The following is a 20,096-nucleotide window of genomic DNA, read 5'->3' on the forward strand; positions in this document are numbered from 1 at the left end:
TGAATATCTATATTGTATTTGAATATATATCTGTTACCAATAGAAAAAGGGGGAAATGTAGTGAGAGTCCTATGTATTGGATTATTGGATAAGTGGGTCCTAGCTATTCTAAATGAGTCACAGCTGCGAAGTCCTTAGTTGGGCAGCAGCTGTGGCTCGTAAAGATAGCTGGGATAAAAGGGGTGGGGGTCGGGAGTCCAGGCTGAGCCTCTTTGGAAGCTACGAGGAATTGCACTACAGAGAACAGAAGCTAGAAGGTATGGACTCTTTAAGAATATAATAACAACAATACAACAGTACCCGGGTGATTTCCGGTGGTACCCAGAGATGGCTGATGGTACCTGGTGATGTCTCGTACCCGGGATCGTGGCACGTGTTGGCGTTGCATAGTCTGGTGGCGTGGAGGAGGAGAGCCCCGGGCCAGGTGAACAGGGCGAGGGGCACAGAGGCCGCATCCCCCGTGGGGATGAGTGTCCCACCGCGCGAAAGGGGATCCCCCTGGACGGTTTGTCCCCGCCTGCGCAGTCCCCAGGCCAGCCAGGAGGTGGCAGGGCCACACCGGCCAAGGGACCGCAGGTACCCCGGGGGCAGCGGGGGGATCGGGGGCTGCCTGTCTGCTCCGAGGCTCTTACCCCAAATCCCTGCTGCTCCAGTCCTGCCTGGGCTGCAGCCTTTTAACCCTCTGCCTGCCAGAGCCCTGCCGAGGGCTGTCCTGGGAGCTCGGCAGATGTTGGCTGCTCCCAAACGGGGGGAGGATACCTCAAACTGTGGGCTCGCCTACCTGCCGGTGCCAGAGAGCTGGAATCTTTCAAGCGTAGCTGTTCACCCAAGGCTTGTAATGGCTATTCCTGTACCCCAGTCCCTCTCAGCACCTCAGTAACAGTGTGTTAGAGGAGGACTTGGGCTGGTCCTGGGTAGGCACATACCTGTTTTACTGAGCCCCTCTCCTAGCTCAGTAAAAGCGTCGAGGGTCTGATTCACCATGGGTGAGCAGTGCAAGGGGCATGGGGAGGGATCTGCAAAGCCCCCTTGCACCCATGCTGGCCTCTCTAATGGCAAACCAGTCACAGTGAGGCTTTTTGCCCCTTTCTGTTCCAGTTTGTCCACAACCCCAGTCCTGCAGTGGGATTTGCTCAGTGTCTGTTCCACCTAATTGCCTGCACCTGAGGTGCCCTGGCTTCCCCATCCTCCATGAAGAGCAAATAAACAGGAATGGGACACCAACTTCAATTGAGGGGTGGGACAAATGAAGGGACGGGAGAGGGAACAAAGAGGTTGCCTCCAGCGGGACAAAAAGCCAAAGGCTCCAGTAGTTATCCCCTGTCCAAGGATTGTACCCTCACGGTCCTAGGAAGGGCAGGGTGGGCGTGACCTCCAGTTAAACCGGTGTTTGGAGCGGACTGGGCATAATCCTAAACCATCACTGTGTGTCTCCATCTCCGACCAAGATGGGCAGAGGTGGTTGCTGGGGTGCCTGGGAGAGGTGAGTGCTGGGGTGAGGTGGGTTCCGGGCGGAGATGGGTGCTGGGGTCCCTGGGTGCTTGGGTTAGGTGGCTGCTGAGTGCTTCGGAAAGGGGGGGTGTTGGCGTTAGGGGGACGCTGGTGCCTGGGAAAGGCGGGTGCCGAGGCAAGGCTGGGGGTGCAGATCCAGAAGAAAAACCGCAGGGTTTTCTCTTCGTGCCACCAGAGCACGGGGGAACCCCGCACCCCCTGCGTCCCAGAACTGGGGTCACTGGAGCAGTTCCGGGGGAGCGCCGCTGCTCTTCGCCTTTAACGTGCGGATGGGCGGGGCCGCCGCGTGACGGCGGAGGGCGGGAGCGGGCGGAGGGAGGCGCGGCGCGGGGCTCGCGGTGCGGGGCGCGGAGCCGGGCTGAGCCGGCACCCTGGGGCGCTCCGCAGGGCAGGAGCGGAGCCCCCGGTGCCCTCCGCACCATGCCCGAGCAGCTCAGCGTGGCCGACTTCTTGGCCGTTGCCAGCGAGGACCTCGGTTCCCCGGCCGCCGCCTTTGCCTCCAAGATGCAGAAGTGCCGGGGGGCCGTGGGGGCTCTGGAGGAGGTGAGCGAGGCCGGGGGCTGTGGTCGGGGGGTCAGACTGCGCATCCCGCCTGGGAGCATTCCCCGCATCCCGCCTGGGAACACCTCCGCACCAATAGGTGCTAGTCTCTTGATGCTTGCGCCTCCCTCGGTCTTCTGTTTTTTAGAGCCCACCCTTTCATCCCGAGACTACGCTGGTCATCCTGAATGCGTGGTTTGGGACCCTCAGATGGGGGGGCCGTTTGTATCTCCCGAGCAGCCCCATCGTACTTTTATGGGGAGCTAAGCCTGTCGAAATGAGCAAAGGCTTCTTTAAAGCTCCAAGTGCCCCCCTCACGAGGCCAGGACATATCCCCCATCACCCCGAGGCCAGGGCGGCCTGTTTCCTTATTTGTAGGGCCAGAGCATCCCCACCTACCTCTCCCAGGGACCAGGACATGCCCTCAGAGAATCAGCCCCACATTTCTATCCACTATCGAGCTCTTGTACTGGAGCCAGCCCCGATGGGATGTGGTGTCGCTGGCGGGGGGGGGGGGGGTGTCTCTTCCTTGGGGAGTATTTTCAACCTCCCCCAAAGTCATCGGCAGCCTTTTTGGGAAGGGTGAAGGTAATGGGTTGCCTTCATCCTCCTCCCGCCTGGAATAAAGGCAGTTTCCAGCTGGTCCTGTGGCTTTTGCCAACTCCTCTTAGCTAAGGAATGACTTTGAAGGAGAGCCAGAGCTGGCAGGGAGTGGGGGGGCCCCCAGTGCCAGGGCTGGTGGAATACCTGGGGGCAGTGGGATGGGTGTCCCATGCCTGGCGATCTGGGAACACACCATGTGGCATCTTGGTCTCCGTCAGCACATGCTGGTCACTGTCATGGATCCTCTTCCCAGTGGGGAAGGAGGAGGCAGCTCTAGCCAGGAGGGAACAGCAGGATTTTTGTTTGGCTGCTTGGAGAGGCTGTGGTTAGGGATGCAGGGATGGGGAGAGATGCGTCCCTCGGGAATGACAGGGAATCTCTGGGATTGGCTTAGTAAAGCTCCAGCAAGCATGAGAGATAGCTGGGAATCGTGACTGCTGTGTCATATGTGCCATGGAGGGCACAGGGCTGAACCCTCCATGCCACTGGAGGGTCTGGGGAGGAGGCCAACCTCCTGCTAGACCTTTGGCATGCCCCTGGTCCTAGCACGAGGGGAGAAGGGAAATCTGAGCAAACCAGCTCCCTGCTATCTTTGGAGCTGCAACATGGTGATAGCATGAGGCAAGGGGGATAATCAGTGGTGGATTTGGGGATCACTGCGGGAGGGGAGAGATGCTCTGTGACCAAACCAAGCCATAATCCATCCTGTCACCACCCCAAATACTGGCAGGTGGCTTGGTGAGCAGGAGGGAGCGAAGGATGCTGGTCAAACTCCAGTGACTGCTGAATGGGAAGGGATGGCTACATCCCACCAGGACCCTGGGACAAAGCATGGCCACCTGCACCCAAGATAGGAGCTGTTCTCAAATCAGGGGCAGGAGCGAGCAGGGAGAGGACTGGAGATTGCTACTCAACACTAAGGAGACATCCTGATATTGCCCAGAGCTACTTTGTGCCTCAGTTTACTTCCTGGGATTAAAGAGGGTCCTCTCCCTGGGGTCTGTGGGACTTCAGGATCCCTGGGGCTGCTGCAGAGACAGAGCCTGAGGTCTCTGGAGTGGGCTTGGAAGGCTGAATCCAGCCCTTGGTGGTTGGTGCTGTGTGCACATCAGAGGGGACTGGGCACCTCTGGGCTAGGGCAGGGTGACGTGGCAGAGGCTGATGTCGCCCTGTCCCCCAGGGCAGTGCCACATACTGCTCCTGGCCTGACAGCTTGGCACCCTGGCTCTGGCACCCGTGGCGGCTCCTTCGCTGGGTAGCACGAGCCGGCAGCAGCGGAGGAGGGAGAAGAATGGCCTCCATTGAGCATCCTGCCTGAGGTCCCTCGGCTGCGAGCCCAGCTAGCTGTGGTGCAGGTGTGCATTCATCCCTTTCTCCATCCCATGGGGAATTCCTCCTGCTGACATCCCTGTTATGCCGATGTCCTCAGCTGCCCCCTGACCAGAAGCTCTCGAGCTGGGCCTGGGGGATGATGGATGCCATCGGGGGCTCCAGACATCTCTGCTCCTCCACTCCTGAGCAGCCAAGGACTGTGTTCCTAGCAGCCAGTCTGGTACACTGGGGATGCCAGTGCTGCCTGCAGGTGCCAGCAGCACTATACAGTGATTCCCTCTCTTAACCACCCAAATACTTGTCTCTGCTTGCCTGTGCCCACTGGTAGATGCACAGATCCCTTCCTGAAAGCCCTTGTGTCCTTCCCTGGATAATCCCTGCTCTGCACCAGCCCTGCATTCTGCATCCAGCACCTGTGAGCTGGCACCAGGATGAGCTGCTCCATCCTGGACACTTGAAAGGAGCGTCTTCCCACATTTTCCCAGTGATGCTTCCAAAGCATCTCATGCTACCTCAGTTTCCCCTTCCTAAGACTCTGCCAGGTTTGCAAGCCTGGAGCATCCAGGCATCCAGCCCCGAGTTCCCCCAGAGGCAGGGAATATCTCTGCTCTGGAGAGTTTGGTGCACCTGGATGTGACGCAGAGATGGGCCATGAGGCGCTTTGGTGCACCCCAACATTCTCCCCTCTGTAGATGCATTGCAAGACTCCTGAGCAGGGGCTTTGGCTATCACCTCAGTCCCAGTCTGCTCCAAGCCAGTTCATCCTGGCAGCATCCCATCTGACAAAGAGAGCAGTGCTGAAGCTGGGCTGACCCTGCTGTCAGGAAATCAGCCTTGACATCAGCCCGAAAACCTTCAACAGAGCTCAAGCAGAGAGAGCCTCTTTATTGTAATTCCTCCGAGGTTTCATCCCTGCCCTTTCTGCTGTTCACGCCCTCTAAATATTTCCAGCCTGTTATCATGGCTCTGGTACCTGCAGCCAAGCCACCCTTAACCCTTTCCTGATGCTGGGGCCAGCGTGTGCTCAGATGCTTGTGCTGGCAGCACCACAGCCCCTTGCACTTGGGTTGAGTGGGGTGAGTTTGTCACAGGGCTTGGTGGGGTTGAATTTGTTGTGGTGCTTAGGGGGCAAATCAGAGCTATACAGATAGGAAGAGATGGGAGGATGGGGAGAGCTGCAAACCAGAGCAGGATCTGGGTGATGGGGTTGCAGGGGGACTCATGGTGCTGGGGACCGTGGGGCAAGATCATGCATGAGCTGGGGGGTTTGGAAAGCCACATTGCTCATTGTGGGATTGTTGTGGTTTAGCACACAATCAGCATAAGGGTTTATGGGATTTAGGTGCCCATCAGCAGGACGTGGGTCCTGTGAGAGCTGAGCACCCTCACACATCTCGCCTGGTTCTGAGCCATGGGGATGGGCTTATGTGATACATGATGCTTCAACTCCTCCTTGGTTGAAACAGTCCCTGCAAGAGCCAGCGAGGCTGGCTTTCTATTAAGCTTTCCATGCTTAATAGAAGCTGCTGGGATCCAAAGAGCCTCTTACCTCCTCCTACTGTCTTGCTCAAACCCTCCTCTCTGTAGCCAGCCAAAGCCCTGCCTGGCAGCAAAGCTATTGGGACCACAGTCCTGGCAGGAGACCGGCTGGATGCTGTGGTTCCAGCATCCCAGGATGCCTCCAGCTCCTTTCCCAGCCCTGGGAGCTTGGATCGCACCCCACACATCTGCACAGTAGAGTTGCAGCCTTTCCAAGGGCCAGCTGGGCTGGGGGAGTGGCAGCCATGCTTGGCTAATGAGCTCCATTTGTTTTCTCTCTTTGCTATTGCAGAGCCTGGATGGGGACCAAGCTGTGCTCCAGAGGATCAGGAAATATATGAAAGCTATTCACATCTCCGGGCTCAGTGAGTTGGGCTTAGGGAGATGATGGGCATTCCCAGAGCATGGGGCTGTGGGTGTGTGATAGCCCCATCCTCCACCAGCAATGGTCACACCGGGCAAACCCAAAGAAAGTAAGGAGGTGGATGCTAGCTGCTGATGGAACCACATGATGTGACCTGATCATTTGCTTAGATGCAAAAAACTGTCTGAAATATATATGAAAAGGAAAAATTGAGAACCTTAAGGAGGTTTTCTGTGGCACTGCTGCTGTCCTGCATTAGGATTGGGCCAGCTCTGTTAGAAGGGGATGGAGAGATGGTGTGCCCCTAATGTGTTGGGTGCTGCAGGGTCACCGCATGTCCCTCTTTGGTGTCTCTCCATACAGCCCACGTGGAGAATGAAGAACAGTACAGTGAGGCCCTGGAGAACTTTGGCAACAGCCACCTCTCCCAGAACAACCATGAGCTCTCTACCGGCTTCCTAAACCTGGCGGTCTTCACCCGTGAGGTCACTGCGCTCTTCAAGAACCTGGTGAGCTGTCCCACATCCACTTGGATTTGGAATCCCCCACCAACCAGTGCAGCTCCCCTCCTTCCAATTTAGCTGCCCTCCACCACATGCAGCAATCCCTACCTCCTACCTTGGGCTCAGGGACACATTCCCAGTGCTCTCAGACCATCTGATACCCTCGTTACTGGATTTATAGCTCATTCCCAGCTCCCTGGGGCCATTGACACTGGGATCTAATGGGAAGCTGGGGCTGCTATTTTCATTTTTCCCTTTTTCCTTGCTTTCTGTTTTTTTCTCACATCAATTGCATTTCTGATCTCGCTTGCCAAGAGTAAATCAAAGCCATGCTGGGCTGCACAGTGGGGCCATGGGGAGCAGGCAGAGGCGGCTGTGAGCCGGGCCAGGAATGGCTCCGATGGAAAACTCAGGTCCTGAATGGAGCTGGGTTCGTGCATGCCCAGCAGCAAATCCCTGGGGGGGGGGGGTCCCATGTCACCCCCTCTCTGTTCACTTTCAAATCCCCCTCTCCAAAGGGTGTTTTTGGCCCCTGGCTCTGCTTAAAGAGGAAATTGATTTCTGCTGCCCTTCCCCCAGCAAGAATTTCAGATTTTTTGTGTGTTCCTCTCCCAGTTACCCCAATCTGGGCCTCCCTCCTCCTCCCCTTCCCCATCCTGGCTGTCATAGCCTGCTGGACTCCTGTGCTCCAGTAGAGCTCTGCAGAACTGTCCTGATGGAGGAGTTGGACCAGTTCTGAGGGTCCCCACCTCCTGCCCCAAATGATGCTGAGTGAGTTCTGTGCCAAAACCAGATCCAAAAAGCTGTTTCCCCTCCTAGAGTCTCCCTGGAGTACCCCATTACCCCTGGTTTGGGGGTGGTCCTGTGCCCTGGGGCTGGGTTTCTCATCAGGTGCTGCAGAGGACCAAAACCCTTTAAAAGAAATCTGGATACACTGGGGAAGTCCCATGTGGGTGCTGGAGCTTCTCTCACAGCTCTAAAATGGGGTGCTGCTCCGTGGGCTGCATGGAGGGAGGCCAGGACAGCAGCGGGCTCCCATGTCCCCACCACAGACCCCTGCACAGCACTGGTAGGGGTAGTAGTGGCTGCACTGCTATCCCCAGATCCCGGAAAAGGGAGGCATTTTGGGAAGCCCCTTTGACATGGGTGAGCTCTTTGTATCACAGGACCGTGGAGGGGCTGGTCGTGCTGCTGGTTGCTGGGGACAGGGATGAGGTGTCAGTGGGGGAAGACAGCTTTGTTTTTGGCAGCTGTGCTGCTGGTGTGGTTTGTGGGAAGGGCCACATTCGTCAGACATCTTGCAGCCAGTTCCAACAAGCCCCGGCGTGCCCTCTGCCAGGATCCTGGATTCAGCCACCCTTCCAGCCTCTTTAACCCTTCCTGGGGCAGTGACAGAGTTGGGGGGAGGTCCCTGGCACCGGGGAAGACCTGGGGCTCCAGCTCCCTGACTTCCCTCACCATGGGGTGGCCCTATGTCTACCTTCTGCAGGTGCAGAACCTGAATAACATCGTGTCCTTCCCCCTGGACAGCCTGTTGAAGGGGCAGCTGAAGGATGGCCGCCTGGTAAGTCCTGTCCCCAAGGTCACTCATTTGGTGACATTCTGCAGTGAGACCTCTTGGCCCATTTAGTGCCACCGACTCTTTTGCTTTCCCTGACTGCTGCCACCCCCTTTTTCCTTTGCCACAGGATTCAAAGAAGCAGATTGAAAAGGCCTGGAAGGATTATGAGACCAAAGTGTAAGTAGCATGCTGCCTCTGGCAAAATCTACCTAATCCCACTCTGCACAAAGGTGTTTTGTCCCTGGACTGGAGCGAGGCACCGATGGTGCTGGTCTGTCATGGAGAGGGTTCTGGTCCGGCTTTTCCCAAAGGGGAAAGGGAGAGGGGCTGGAGAGGGCCTGGAGATGTTTCTCCTTATCCCATCCCCACTGCAGCCTCCTGCATGGGACATCCCTCAGAGCAGGGATGTCCCCAGCCCACCTTCATCCCATTCCACAGGGGAAAGATGGAGAAGGAGAAGGAACGAGCCCGCGTGGCCGGGGTCATCCAGGCGGAGCCAGCAGCAGCGGAGGTGGCCGAGGACATGCAGAAGGAGCGGCAGCTCTTGCAGCTCCACATGTGTGAGGTGGGGGCTGTGCCAAGGGGATTGGGGACTTTTACCCCCAGGAACAGAGTCCCAGGGGGCACGGGGGACCTCTCTGCTAGAAGCTGTGCAGGGACATCAGAGCCTCTCCCAGTATCTGACACCAAAGCAGCCCCACCTGTGTGCTGTGGGGGACCCTTGTCCGTCCCCTTCTCCCTGTGCCCCAGCATGGTCCCAGCTCGGGAATCTCCATGCCATGCCATGCCGTGCCATCCCATCCCATCCCCCTACTGAGGTCCCTGTGGGATGCAGCTCCAAATGGCACCCATGGTGCCCCAAGAGGGTGGCCTGGGGGTTCCTTCCATGTCCCCCCAGCCCCACTCCTACCCTTCCTTGGGTGACATTTGGGTAAAAAGTAAGCTTTTTGGCTAACGGCCGTGAGGTTGCCTTTGTGGTTTTTGCCTATCCTCAAAACTGCTCCTGGCTTTGGTGAAGGAGGTCACAAGTCACCCCAGATCCTTGTCAATTCTGGGTCCTTGCAGTCCATGCTCAAGAGGTCAGATGGGAATAAATGAAGAAGACTGAATTTCAAAGCCCTGCAGCAATGAGGAGCCCAAGTGTCCTGGCTCCAGACACTCAGCAGCCCCATAGACTTGGAGGGTGGCAGAGCAAGAAACAAGTCTGCCATGGGTTGTCCCAGAGATCTCCCATGTTCCTGAGGTGCCGCCCCATGCCTGCCCAGCAAAGAACAGGGGTTGTGGGTAGGAGGCTGTGCCTGCCTTGGAGCTGGGACCCGGCCAGATGAGTCACTCCCTTGAATAGCTCCACTGTGGGATAAATAACAGCACATGGAGAGGCGGGAGCTGGAGCAGGGCATGTGCACCCGTGTTTCTGCATGCATGAGAGCTGCCAGCATTGGCCCTGGAAATGGGAGGGCAGTTCTTCTGGGGGGCTGGGGGCCCATATGATGCACATAGGTTTATTGGAAAGTGGGTTTTGCTACTTTCAGGGTCCTGTTTCACTCCATGGGGTGGTGGTGTCTGCTCATTGTGGGCCATTTCACACCCTCAGGGCTGTGGGAGCAGTTGGACATGGGCCCAGGGCTGCTGGGAGCATCCCTTTGTTCACAGGTCCCAGCCACCGCTGCCTGGGATGCTCTGCTGCCACTGTCACCGTGGGATGTGGGTGGCAGGGCAGGGACATCCCACAGGAGCTGGGTGCACGTGGCCTTTTCTATGTGGGACGTGCTCCCTGACATTGACTTGGCCTCTCCAGCTGTCATGGAGCACTTCAACAGCCGTGCCCAGTCCCGTGACCCCTCAGGGTGTCTGCAGTGCCTGGGGCATGGGGAGGCTCCATTCCAGGAGCTCTGTCTCACCCTGGAAAGCCCCTGCACTGATCAGGGCTGTCTCCCCCTCCCCTCACTCCCCATTCGAAACCATTCCAGCAGCTGGAGAGGAGCTTGCAGGGGGAAAATCTCTTCCCCTCCTTCTTTCACTTAGGGTGAGCTAGAGTCAGTGTGTTTCTTTCCCTGCTTGCAGCTGATGGATGGGTTTGATGCATAAAGCTGAAATTCCCCATCCCACGAGGCACCCCAGCAGACCTCCAGTGCTGGTGTGCTGCAGGTGCTCACTTCTTGGAATCTGATTTTTTGGGAATAAAAGGGCCATATCTTAAAAAACATTTGGCCTTTTTTGTTGTGTTTTTTCTTTCCTTCACAAGTAGCCTTGAGTTTTGGTTATTTATTAACTCCAGAAGTAATGAGCAGTGGGAGAAGCATGCTTGGCTGGAAAGCCTGGAGGCCTGCCTCAGTCCTTGAACTTTCCATGTCTTGGAGGACTTCCAGAGCCAGGTTTTTGAGGGTGGTCCCCAGCGAGCTGCCTTCAAATCCAACATCATGATTTGACTTCCTGAAACCCAGCCATTGTTTTAACCTTCCTCCCTGTGCTGGGAAGGGAATCAAGGGCTAGGCAGGCTCTTGCTCTTTCCTCTGGGATATTCTCAGCTGGTCCTTGTCTCTGTCACCTAACCAGGTGTTTATTCCCCCTCCAGTACCTGCTAAAAGCCAGAGAATCTCAGATGAAGCAGGGACCAGATTTCCTGCAGAGCCTCATCAAGTTTTTCCATGCTCAGCACAAGTAGGTGCCACTTGGGTCAAGATGGGGCTGATTGTCACCCTTGGGTGGTCCCCTGAGGGTCTGGGGTCTTCTGCTCCCATCCCAGAGCCATAAAGCTGTTAGTGGAGATACTGTGCGGAGCCCATCACTTCTCAGTTTTCTCTGGGGAGTTGAAATGTGCTTTGTTGTTTTGAGAAGCTGTAAACGTGTCCATGGGGCAGTGGGAGGGGCATTGGCTTGAGATGTATCTGATTATTTGGTTTCTGGATTGATTTCCAGGGATGAGCTCAGCTGAGCAGCTCTGGCTTTAGCCATGGGGCTTGTAACAAGAGTGTTTGGAGTGAGGATCAACATCCCCTTGCCTTTCCCGTTGCTCCGTGAGGCTGGAATAGCAGTGTGTGGGAGTCATCATCTCCTCCAGCTCTCAAGTGGGGAAACTGAGGCAGTTTGAGACTGCCGTGGTGGTCAAAAGCATGTCTTTGACTGGGACTGTGACCCAGGGACCCCCCAGAATGTGGCTTTTGGCAGCACTGCTCCCCAGTGAATTGAGCTGGGATTAAACAAGAGGCCAATCCTGCATGCCAGACCTCCCAAATATTTGGGGTATCCAAAATCCATGGGCTAGGCTTGGCCTTTGCTGGGCTCTCTCCAGCTCCCCGTAGCCAGGGAGCCACAAAGCAAGTACCAGGGAGGGGATCGCCATGATCTCCTGCCACAATTTCTCTAAAAACCCTCTTTTTTCCTCCATCTTCCCCATGTGCATCTTAATCACCCTCAACAAACACCCAGTTTCTTCCAAGACGGCTGGAAGGCTGCCCAGAATCTCTACCCCTTCATTGAGAAGCTCGCCATGTCCCTGCACGCGGTAAGGCCTTCACGCTGCCATGCAGTGCCCTCAGCCTGTCCCCCGCGATGCGCCCATCCCCGTGCCAGCCCCGGCCAGCGCCTGTGCTCGGGGCAGCCCTGAGGGCAGCTGCTGCCTCCGCAGCTGCGCCAAGCACAGGAGGAGGAGGTGAAGCAGCTCACGCAGACCCGTGATTCCCTCCGCAACATCCTGCAGCTGGAGAACAAGGAGGTGAGACCGCAGGATGGGCAGGGAAGAGCTGGGAAGGAGCATTGGGAGCTGCTGGGTACGCTGGGGTTAGTTTGGGAGAGGGGAGCTGGATTAACTTCTCCAGGGACCTGGAGACATTTGGATGCTGGGAGGGCATGGGGCTGTCTGGCATCTTCTAGACACGCTGCACCCCCGTAAGGACAAGGTCACCTGGGGCAGCAGCCGCCTCTGTGCCTCTCACTTTGCGTTTTTATTGTCTTTTTTTCAGGAAAACTTGAACAGGAAGAACTCTGGCAGTGGCTACAGTATCCATCAGCACCAAGGCAACAAGCAGTACGGGACAGAGAAGTCAGGATTCCTGTACAAGAAGAGTGATGGGTGAGGATGAGTGTTATCCCGGAGAGCTCTTGGCTTCATCCTGATATTGTCAGTGCTCGTGGGAGGTCTAGAGCTGAAATCCAGCTCACAGGACATTTAGTATTCTATGAGTTAGAGAAAGCATAACCCCATGTCCAGAACTCCCATCAGGCCTCTGCCATGGCTGGTTTGGGATGTGGATGTGGGTGATTGCAGCTGTGCAATCCTCACTCCTCCTCTTCCTTCTTCTCAGGATCCGCAAAGTGTGGCAGAAGAGGAAGTGTGGTGTGAAGTATGGCTGCCTGACCATCTCCCACAGCACGGTGGGGAGCGTGGGGGCTGCAGACCTGACCCTTTTTTGTGCACCCTTTGGGGCTTAATGTACATTGGATTTCAGGTTTAATTTTGCCAAAACTGATCACAAATCTGCCTGGCTTAAAAATCAATGCAGGATGAGACTGGACAGTTCAAAGAAAGTCCCCTGTATCTGACAGGGGTCCCAGGGTGGTGCCCCGTGTCTGTCCATGGGAGAGGAGGTGATCCTGGCGGGGACAGACAGACGGACAATGCGGGTCCAGACGAACCCAAGGGGACGGGCTGGTTGGGCGGAAAGGGCTGCCCCCTGGCGGTGGAGGCTGGAAACTGCAGGAGGGGCAGAGGCCCCTCTTGGAGCCGTGTTCTTCTGCAAAGGGTTCCTGTTCTTCTGAAATGAGTCAGACAGGGTCTGATTTGCATGGTTATCCCGAGACAAACCATCTGTGGTGGTGGTTGTACCACCACAGTTGCCACTGGAGATGGTGATGCCCATCCCATTCATTCCTGGTCCTTTAACCCACCTCGGTCCTCTCACCCTGCAGATAAACCGTCCCCCTGTGAAGCTGAACCTCCTCACCTGCCAGGTGCGGCCCCATGCCGAGGAGAAAAAATGCTTTGACCTGGTGACACGTGAGTACCTGGGATGAGGTGCAGTGACTGGGGTGTGAGGTGTTTGACCTGGAGGTGGAGGCTTTGGTGGGACCTTTCCCTTTTTGGAGTGGGTTTTCCCTCTGAAACACAGTGTCACCCTCTTTAATCTGGCTCTGGGTGTCTTCCTGGCTGTCTTTACAGATGAAGGACCAATCCAGTGAGTGCTAGAAAGCTGAGACAAAAAGAGATTGTGACAGGGCTCAGGTGATGGGAGAGTGATGTGCAGTGATTTGATTTGTAATTAAGCAGCTCCTTTGAAGAGATTGCAGCTTATTCCTCAGCATCCCTCGACCACAGAATCCTAGAATGGTTTAGGTTGGAAGTAGCCTTAAAGACTGTTTTGTTCCACCCCCGCACCGTGGGCAGAGCTATCTTCCACTAGACCAGATTGCTCCAAGCCCTGTCCAAGCTTAAACAATTCAAGGGATGTGGCAGACACAGCTTCTCTCCTTTCACCTTCTCTCTTTTCTCCCCATCCCTACAGACAACAGGACATATCACTTCCAAGCAGAGGATGAGCAAGAGTGTGTTGTGTAAGTGCCACAGCCCATCCCTCCTCCTTGATGTGCCAGATCCTGCTCTGCCTTCCTCATCCTCCTCTTCCCCCTCCCTCCTCCCTCCTGCCCAGGTGGGTCTCAGTGCTGCAGAACAGCAAGGATGAAGCCCTGAGCAATGCCTTCAAGGGGGATGGGGGCAGTGGCGGGGTGGCAGCAGGCACCGGGGTGGACGGTGGCATGCAGGAGCTCACCAGGCTGGTTATCAGTGAGGTGAAGAACATGCCAGGAAACAAGCAGTGTTGTGACTGCGGTGCCCCAGGTATGGTATGTCAGGGCCTGGGGTGTCCCCCTGCCCTGGGTGTGAGTCAGGGCTCATGGGGGTTGCAGCATCTTTGGGGGCTGGGCATGCCGCTGAGCCCTGCGCCACTCCCACTGCAGATCCCACGTGGCTCTCTACCAACCTTGGCATCCTGACGTGCATCGAGTGCTCTGGCATCCATCGGGAGCTGGGTGTGCATTATTCCCGCATCCAGTCCCTCACTCTGGATGTTCTCAGCACCTCTGAGCTGCTGGTAAGCTGCTTTCTGAGCCCTGAGATCTCCTGGCACCTTGGGAACCACCCTCTGTGTGTCCCAAACCTCCTGTGACACAGGGTTAATTTCTTCTTCTCCATCCCATCTGTCCCCAGTTTGCTCCAGGGCTTGCAAACTTGCCTCAGTTTCCCCAGCGCAGTGGGCAGGGGGGGCTCTGCAAAGCTGTTTGCTAAGCAGGGGGCTGCTGGCAGCTCCCCAGGATTTTCTCCCTCCTAAAATAGATTTCCACTGCCATAAGAGAGCATCATCCTGGCAAAGATGCTGCTCTGGGAAAGCCCTGGATGGATCCTATGGATTCCTTCCTTCCGGGATGGGATCTGGCTGGAACAGGGTGAGTGTGACCAGGAGGGTTTATGTCCCTCTGTTCTCCTCTCTCCCTAGCTGGCTGTTAGCATTGGGAACACTCGTTTCAATGAGATCATGGAGGCCGCACTACCCACACAGGACTGTCCCAAGCCTTCAGCCAGCAGTGATATGTGAGTCAGGGACTTGGGTGTGCTGGGAAGAAGAGGAGGAGAAGGAAAAGGAGTGCATGGTGTGTGCCCTGTTCTTGTCCCCTTGCTGCCTCTGCCCATCTAAGACAGCCCTGGGATGAGGCATCCTGGTGTCATTGCTGGATTATGGTTGGGGATCTGCACCTCTTTGGAGACTTACCCTTGATCCTGAGGCTTCCGGAGGAGGCAGGAGCACAGGGCTCCGCAGCCCATCTCCATGCCCATCCAAGCCCCCCTTCCGGCAGGGCTGCGCGCAAGGAATACATCATGGCCAAGTACATGGAGCGACGCTACGTGCAGAAAAGCAGCCAGGACAACCCCCACGGCCTCTGGGAAGCCATTCAAGCCCGTGACCTCCTGGCCCTGCTCAAGGCCTTTGCCGAGGGGCATGACCTGACCAAGCCCCTGGCCAGCCCTGAGGGTCAGGTGAGGCCTGCACCCAACAGGGAATGGATTTTCCCTCTCTGGGTGGCTGTTCTCTGGGTTGCCTTGGGCTTTGGGAAGGGATATGCTGGTTGGAAGGTGAGCATCCTTAGGTCCAGCTTTCTTTTCTCCTACACACAGGAGATGAAGTATTGTTGAGGCCAGCTCTCCTCTCCCTTCCATATCTTGGGAGATGAGCATACATGTGTCCAGCACTCCTTTTCCCTTCATTCAGGGGGGAAGATGAGCATTCTTGGATCCAGTACTTTTCACTTTTTCCTGAGGAAAGATGAGCACTCTCAGGGTCATCTCTCCCTCCCATCTCTTGGCAGGATGCAGGCGAGCTGCCGCTGCACATGGCCGTACGCCATGCCGACAGATCATCCCTTCCCTTGGTGGACTTCATCGTCCAGAATGGGTGCGTCCCCAAGGGCTCCCAGTGTTCCCTGCCCCTCTCTCTCACGGGAGGAATGTACAGGGTGCTTGTATCAAAGCCTTGACTTTCCTGCTCTTGGCCCTGCACAGGGGAACACTGGACCGAGTGACACAGAATGGGAACACGGCCTTGCACTACGGTGCACTCTATAACCAGCCCAACTGCCTCAAGCTGCTCCTGAAAGGGAAAGCCACCTTCACCACAGGTATAAGCTTGGGACAGAGGTTTTGGTGTTCTTTGGTGGGAGTGGTAAGGCTGCAAATTGGATTTGTCCCCCTTTTATCCCTTGGGCAGTGAATGCGGCAGGCGAGACAGCTCTGGATGTGGCGAGGAGGCTGAAGCACAGCGAGTGTGAGGAGCTGGTAGGTGGGATGGAGGAATGGGGGAGAAGCTCAGAGTGGGGAGAAGGGATCAAGTGCCTGAGGAGGACTGGCACGAAGGTGGGGGGCTTTTGGAACGTGTCCCTCCAGTGCCGAGACCCCTGTGGGCTGCCCCATCCTGAGATCCCCCTGACCTGCCCTATCCCTCTGGCAGCTGGAGCAGGCGCAGGCAGGGAAGCTATCTCTGCAGATCCATGTGGACTATGACTGGGAGCCCCTATCAGAGTTGCCCTATGACAGTGAGGATGAGCTGGAGGAGAAGGTACTGTGGGATGGTGGGGCCTCCACATCCCCAGTAAGGGAGCTGTGGGAGTGCACACCCTTTTGGGGGGCTGGTGGCCGTGGGACATCCCTGGAGCTGTGTGTGTACCCCCAGGTGAGCCCCCTCCAGCGCTCCTTCAAGGGCACATCACCACTGGCCGCCAGCCCGCTGCCTGCCTGCCCCCAGACCCGCTGGAGCTGCATGGGGATGGACATCACCAACAAGACCTACGAGAGCATCCTGGTGCCCTCGCGCACTGCGCCCCGCCGGGCTCACAGCGAGGAGATCCCCCCGCCACTGCCCCTCAAAAACCCTACGCGGGGCAGCTCTCGCCCCAAACCCAGCCACAGCCCCACCGGTGAGTTGGAGGAGGAGGTCATCATGGTGGGGCTGTGCCTTCCCCCAGAGACCAAGTTTGTTCTCCCCATTGCGTGTGTCCCCCCAGAGCGCCCTGAACTGCCCCGGCAGGCATCGGAGCCCCACTTCTCTGGGCCAGCGGAGGCAGCAGCACCACACAGCCTGCCCTGTGCCAGCAGCACGGGTGCCCTGGATGGCACTCCCAGCACCCGCAGCCCCACCGAGAGCCAGTGGGCCGCCTACTGGGAAACCCGCTCCGAGACGGACACGAGCAGCAGTCGGCGGGGGCCAGAGCTGAGTCCCCCACCCACACAGCCCCTGCCAGGCAGCACAGTCCCTGACATCCCCCCTGTCAGGTTTGGGTAGGGACCCTGCTCCAGACTGGGGTTGCACTTGGTTTTGGGAGATCGTTGTATGGTGCTGGTGGGTGAACTTCAACCTCTGCGACCCCCATGGGCATGGAGAATTGCTGTGAAGCAAAAGGGTCCCCACCCTCTGGGATCTCCAAAGAAGCTGATGGTGACCCTGGGATGCAGGAGGAGACAAGGGCAGCTATGGGGATGCTGGGTTGTCCTTGGAGACAATGATGCAGATTATTTGGGAGGACACCAAGATCCTCTGCCAGTTATCATATGTATTTTTTCTCTCCTTTGGGAAAATGTGGTGGGATGGCCTCATTTGAGGGAGTTTGGGTCCTGGGGACCCTTTTCATCAGCATCAAGGGGGCTGTGGGTGAGATCCAGGTCCCATAGGGGAAGCCCTGACCTCCCTGAGACCTCACAGGATGGAGAACAGGGTGGGGGAAGGCAACAGCAGATGGGGGGATGACACTGTTCCCACTGTCACCCACAGCTCAGAGAGCACCCGCTCGTACCGGCGCATTGGTGGCATGGTGGGCAAAATGGGGTCAGCTGGGTCCCCCCAGAGCCCTGGTGGCCCTGAGGACCCTTCTGTCAGCAAGCTGCCCCCTGTGCCCATGCCCAGAAGATTTGCTCCGGTAGGTGCAAATCCTCCTCTGCATCCCCAAGTGTCCCGGCTCCTCTTATCCTGGGGTGGCAGATGGAGTGATCAGGGGGTCCTATCCCTGTTGCCACCTTTTGGATGGCTTCGGGGGGTATGTCACCCCCTTTTGATCCCATTTCAGGCCAAGGGGAGGCAGAAGCGAGTAAAGGCAGTGGCTGACTGCAAGGGAGACAAGGCACGAGAGCTGACCTTCTCCAAGGGGGAGGTCATCGTGGTGACACGGGAGGAGGACGAGCAGATCTGGGTGAGTCAGCATGGCATGGGCAGCTGCTGGTCCTGGTCCTTTCCCCCCTCCAGTTCTTTTCTGAAGGAGGCTGAGTTTTTCTGGGGGGGCACAGATGGGGAATTTCTGCCCCATGTATGCATGAAGGAGGGCTAGGAGTGCTCCACTGATGTGTCACCACAGCTTTGCCTCTCTAAATGCCTGTTGGAATTGAGCAGGGAAGAAGTTCTGGGGCTGATATCTCAAGATAAGACTTGCACTCCCCTGAACTCTCTTTCTGCACCCCCAGGTTGGCTTCATCGAGGGTGATGGCTCCCGTACTGGGGTCTTCCCTGCCAGCTTCGTCCACCTCTTGCAAGACTGACCGTGTGGGGGTGGCCCATTTGTCACTGTCCCATTGACTGGGAGTAGAGCCAGCTCCCTGCTAGGGGCTTGGTAGAGCCAGGTCAAAGGGACATGTGCCCAGGATCCTGGCATGAGACCACTGCCCTCCAAGGGGGCCCTGAGATCCCCTGCACTGGGAAAACCGTCCATGGATGGCAGCAGTGGGGGGCTGAGGAGCAGAGAATGGACATGCTTGCTGCACTGGTGGGCTGAAGTTTCTGTGCCAGCCCCTGCTCCCGCCGCTCTTCTGTCATTCCCTTGGTCTCTGCCCATCACTTGGGTTTTCTTCTTCCTTCTCTGCAAGGAATTTGGGATGGGGGAGCTGTATTTGGTATCCCCTACCCTCTGCCAGGTAGTCATGAAGCTTCATCCTGGGGGCAGCCATGGACCACCAGCCTCCTTCTGTACCCCAACTGTGAAGCCTTTGGGATGGGCAAGAAATAGGAGAGGGTTTTTTTTTTTTGTGTCCATCCCCCACCCCAGGTTCTGGGAGCTGCCTGGACTGGTGGAGTTCAGGGATGCTGCAAAGCTTCTCCAAAACTGGAAGCAAAATGCCATTCCTTGATTTGGAGGGCAGGGGATGTTTCAGGTGCTACCACAGAGCCCCTGCCCCATGTCCCTCATATGGGGTGGATGCTGGATCACTGCCCCTTCCCTAGGGTGGGGGGGGGGGGAGGGGAGGGGGTCTCAGAGGGGGTTTTGCAACTTTTTCTAGGACCAGCATACGTCTGTAGCAGTGTCCCCTGGGAGCCACCTGCCTCCATACCCCCTCACTGTACCCTTCTCATTTCTGTGTCAGATGCTTCATCTCAAAAAGAGTCTTTTTTAAAGTCTTTTTGTCTGATTTCTAATAAACCATCATTTTTTAAGCACCTGGGAGTGTGTTGGGGGGTACAACCCCTCCCCTGCCATCCCCAACATGGTGATGCTGCTGATGTGTTCCCAAGGCTCCCAGTCCCTGGCATCTGTGATCACCCTTGGGGGCAGCCATGTGGGGCTAGGCTGGGACATGGATCCAGAGCAGGATGCTTATACTACAGCCCCCCCATGTGCGTGCTGGAGCAGGGACAAGCAAGGATGGCAAGGTTGTTGCCACCTACAAATCCCGGTGGCTTGTGCCCTGTATTGCTGCCTGTCCAGCCAGGCCTGAGGGGCTCCTGCTCCTGCCCCAGGCTGGCACACTATCAACTGGCTCTGGCTCTCATCTATGCTGTGCTTCAAAGACTGCAGCGTGTCATTTGTTATCGCACAATCACGGAATGTTGGAAGGGGCCTTAAAGATCGTTCCGTCCACCCCAATGTAGGGGGGACACCTTCCTCTAGACCAGGCGGGTTGCTCCAAGCCTGTCCATCCTGACCTTGGACATTTCCAGGGATGGGGTATTCTCAGTACCAAAATACTCCAATATGTGGAGTACTCCAGTATAAGAACTATTCCTGTATAGTGGAATTCCACATATATTGGAACATTCCAATGCATGGAGTATAAAGATTATTCCCCCAGGGCTCTCCCTGCTGGGTCAGCTTTGGGAAAAACAGAGCCTGCGGCACACTGTACCCGTGCCCCTGAGGATTCCCTGCCTCAGCCATGCCGATGGCCGAGCCCCATCCTGGGCCCTGTGCCTGCCCAGGCTCCCCACGGCCGCGAGCGCCTCAGCGCACGCCTCCTCCGCTCCTGCAGCCGTGGCTCTCGACTATATTTAGCCCTCCCCCGTGCTATTTTGCTGTCCTGGCAGGAGTTTATAACTGGCTGGGACAGCCCCACCTCCTTTCTGCTTTCTCTCTCTTCCCTTCCTGTCCCTTTCCCCCTTTTCCCCTCCTCTCTGCTCCCTCCCACCCCGCTGCCCAGGACCCCATGTCAGCAGTGCCTAGCTGTGTCCACAGCCAGTGTCCTGCTCCACTGGAGCCCCCGCCATGGGGCCCGCTGAGGAGCTGGTCCGGATTGCCAAAAAATTGGATAAGATGGTGGCCAGGAAAAGCACGGTAAGGTGGCTGAGCTCCTCGGGGCATGTGCTCATATTTAAACATACAAATTTACACGTGTACATATTTA

General features: G+C 56.8%; 1 protein-coding gene across 2 annotated transcripts; it reads left to right on the forward strand.

The window, feature by feature from the left end:
• Window positions 1-1,854: 1,854 nt before the first annotated feature.
• ASAP3 (ArfGAP with SH3 domain, ankyrin repeat and PH domain 3) lies at window positions 1,855-20,051 on the forward strand. Of its 2 annotated transcripts, none has more exons than XM_054292242.1 (26): window positions 1,855-2,055; window positions 5,819-5,891; window positions 6,254-6,399; window positions 7,883-7,957; window positions 8,082-8,131; window positions 8,393-8,519; window positions 10,530-10,615; window positions 11,384-11,459; window positions 11,583-11,669; window positions 11,917-12,026; window positions 12,259-12,328; window positions 12,863-12,950; window positions 13,456-13,504; window positions 13,600-13,787; window positions 13,907-14,040; window positions 14,443-14,537; window positions 14,801-14,981; window positions 15,311-15,396; window positions 15,504-15,619; window positions 15,709-15,776; window positions 15,949-16,056; window positions 16,171-16,414; window positions 16,502-16,775; window positions 17,266-17,410; window positions 17,558-17,680; window positions 19,893-20,051. In XM_054292242.1, the coding sequence occupies exons 1-26, from the start codon at window positions 1,933-1,935 to the stop codon at window positions 20,028-20,030; spliced, it is 3,060 nt and encodes a 1,019-aa protein (XP_054148217.1). In that variant the 5' UTR covers window positions 1,855-1,932; the 3' UTR covers window positions 20,031-20,051. The 2 variants fall into 2 exon arrangements, with proteins under 2 accessions (XP_054148217.1, XP_054148218.1); XM_054292243.1 differs by lacking the exon at window positions 19,893-20,051 and adding an exon at window positions 17,949-18,660.
• Window positions 20,052-20,096: the final 45 nt, after the last annotated feature.

This window comes from Melozone crissalis, unplaced genomic scaffold (genome assembly GCF_028551555.1).
Source record: "Melozone crissalis strain CALT ecotype California unplaced genomic scaffold, PUWL_Pcris_2 ptg000108l_1, whole genome shotgun sequence".
In the NCBI taxonomy this organism is placed as follows: Eukaryota; Metazoa; Chordata; class Aves; order Passeriformes; family Passerellidae; genus Melozone; species Melozone crissalis.

What these genes read in the sequence shown, in the direction of transcription:
- ASAP3 (XM_054292242.1), top strand. Translation starts at nt 1,933, where the DNA reads ATGCCCGAGCAGCTCAGCGTGGCCGACTTCTTGGCCGTTGCCAGCGAG. An exon ending in GAAAGCCACCTTCACCACAG is followed by an intron (nt 15,620 to 15,708) that starts GTATAAGCTTGG and finishes TCCCTTGGGCAG; the next exon opens with TGAATGCGGCAGGCGAGACA. An exon ending in ATCCCCCCTGTCAGGTTTGG is followed by an intron (nt 16,776 to 17,265) that starts GTAGGGACCCTG and finishes TGTCACCCACAG; the next exon opens with CTCAGAGAGCACCCGCTCGT.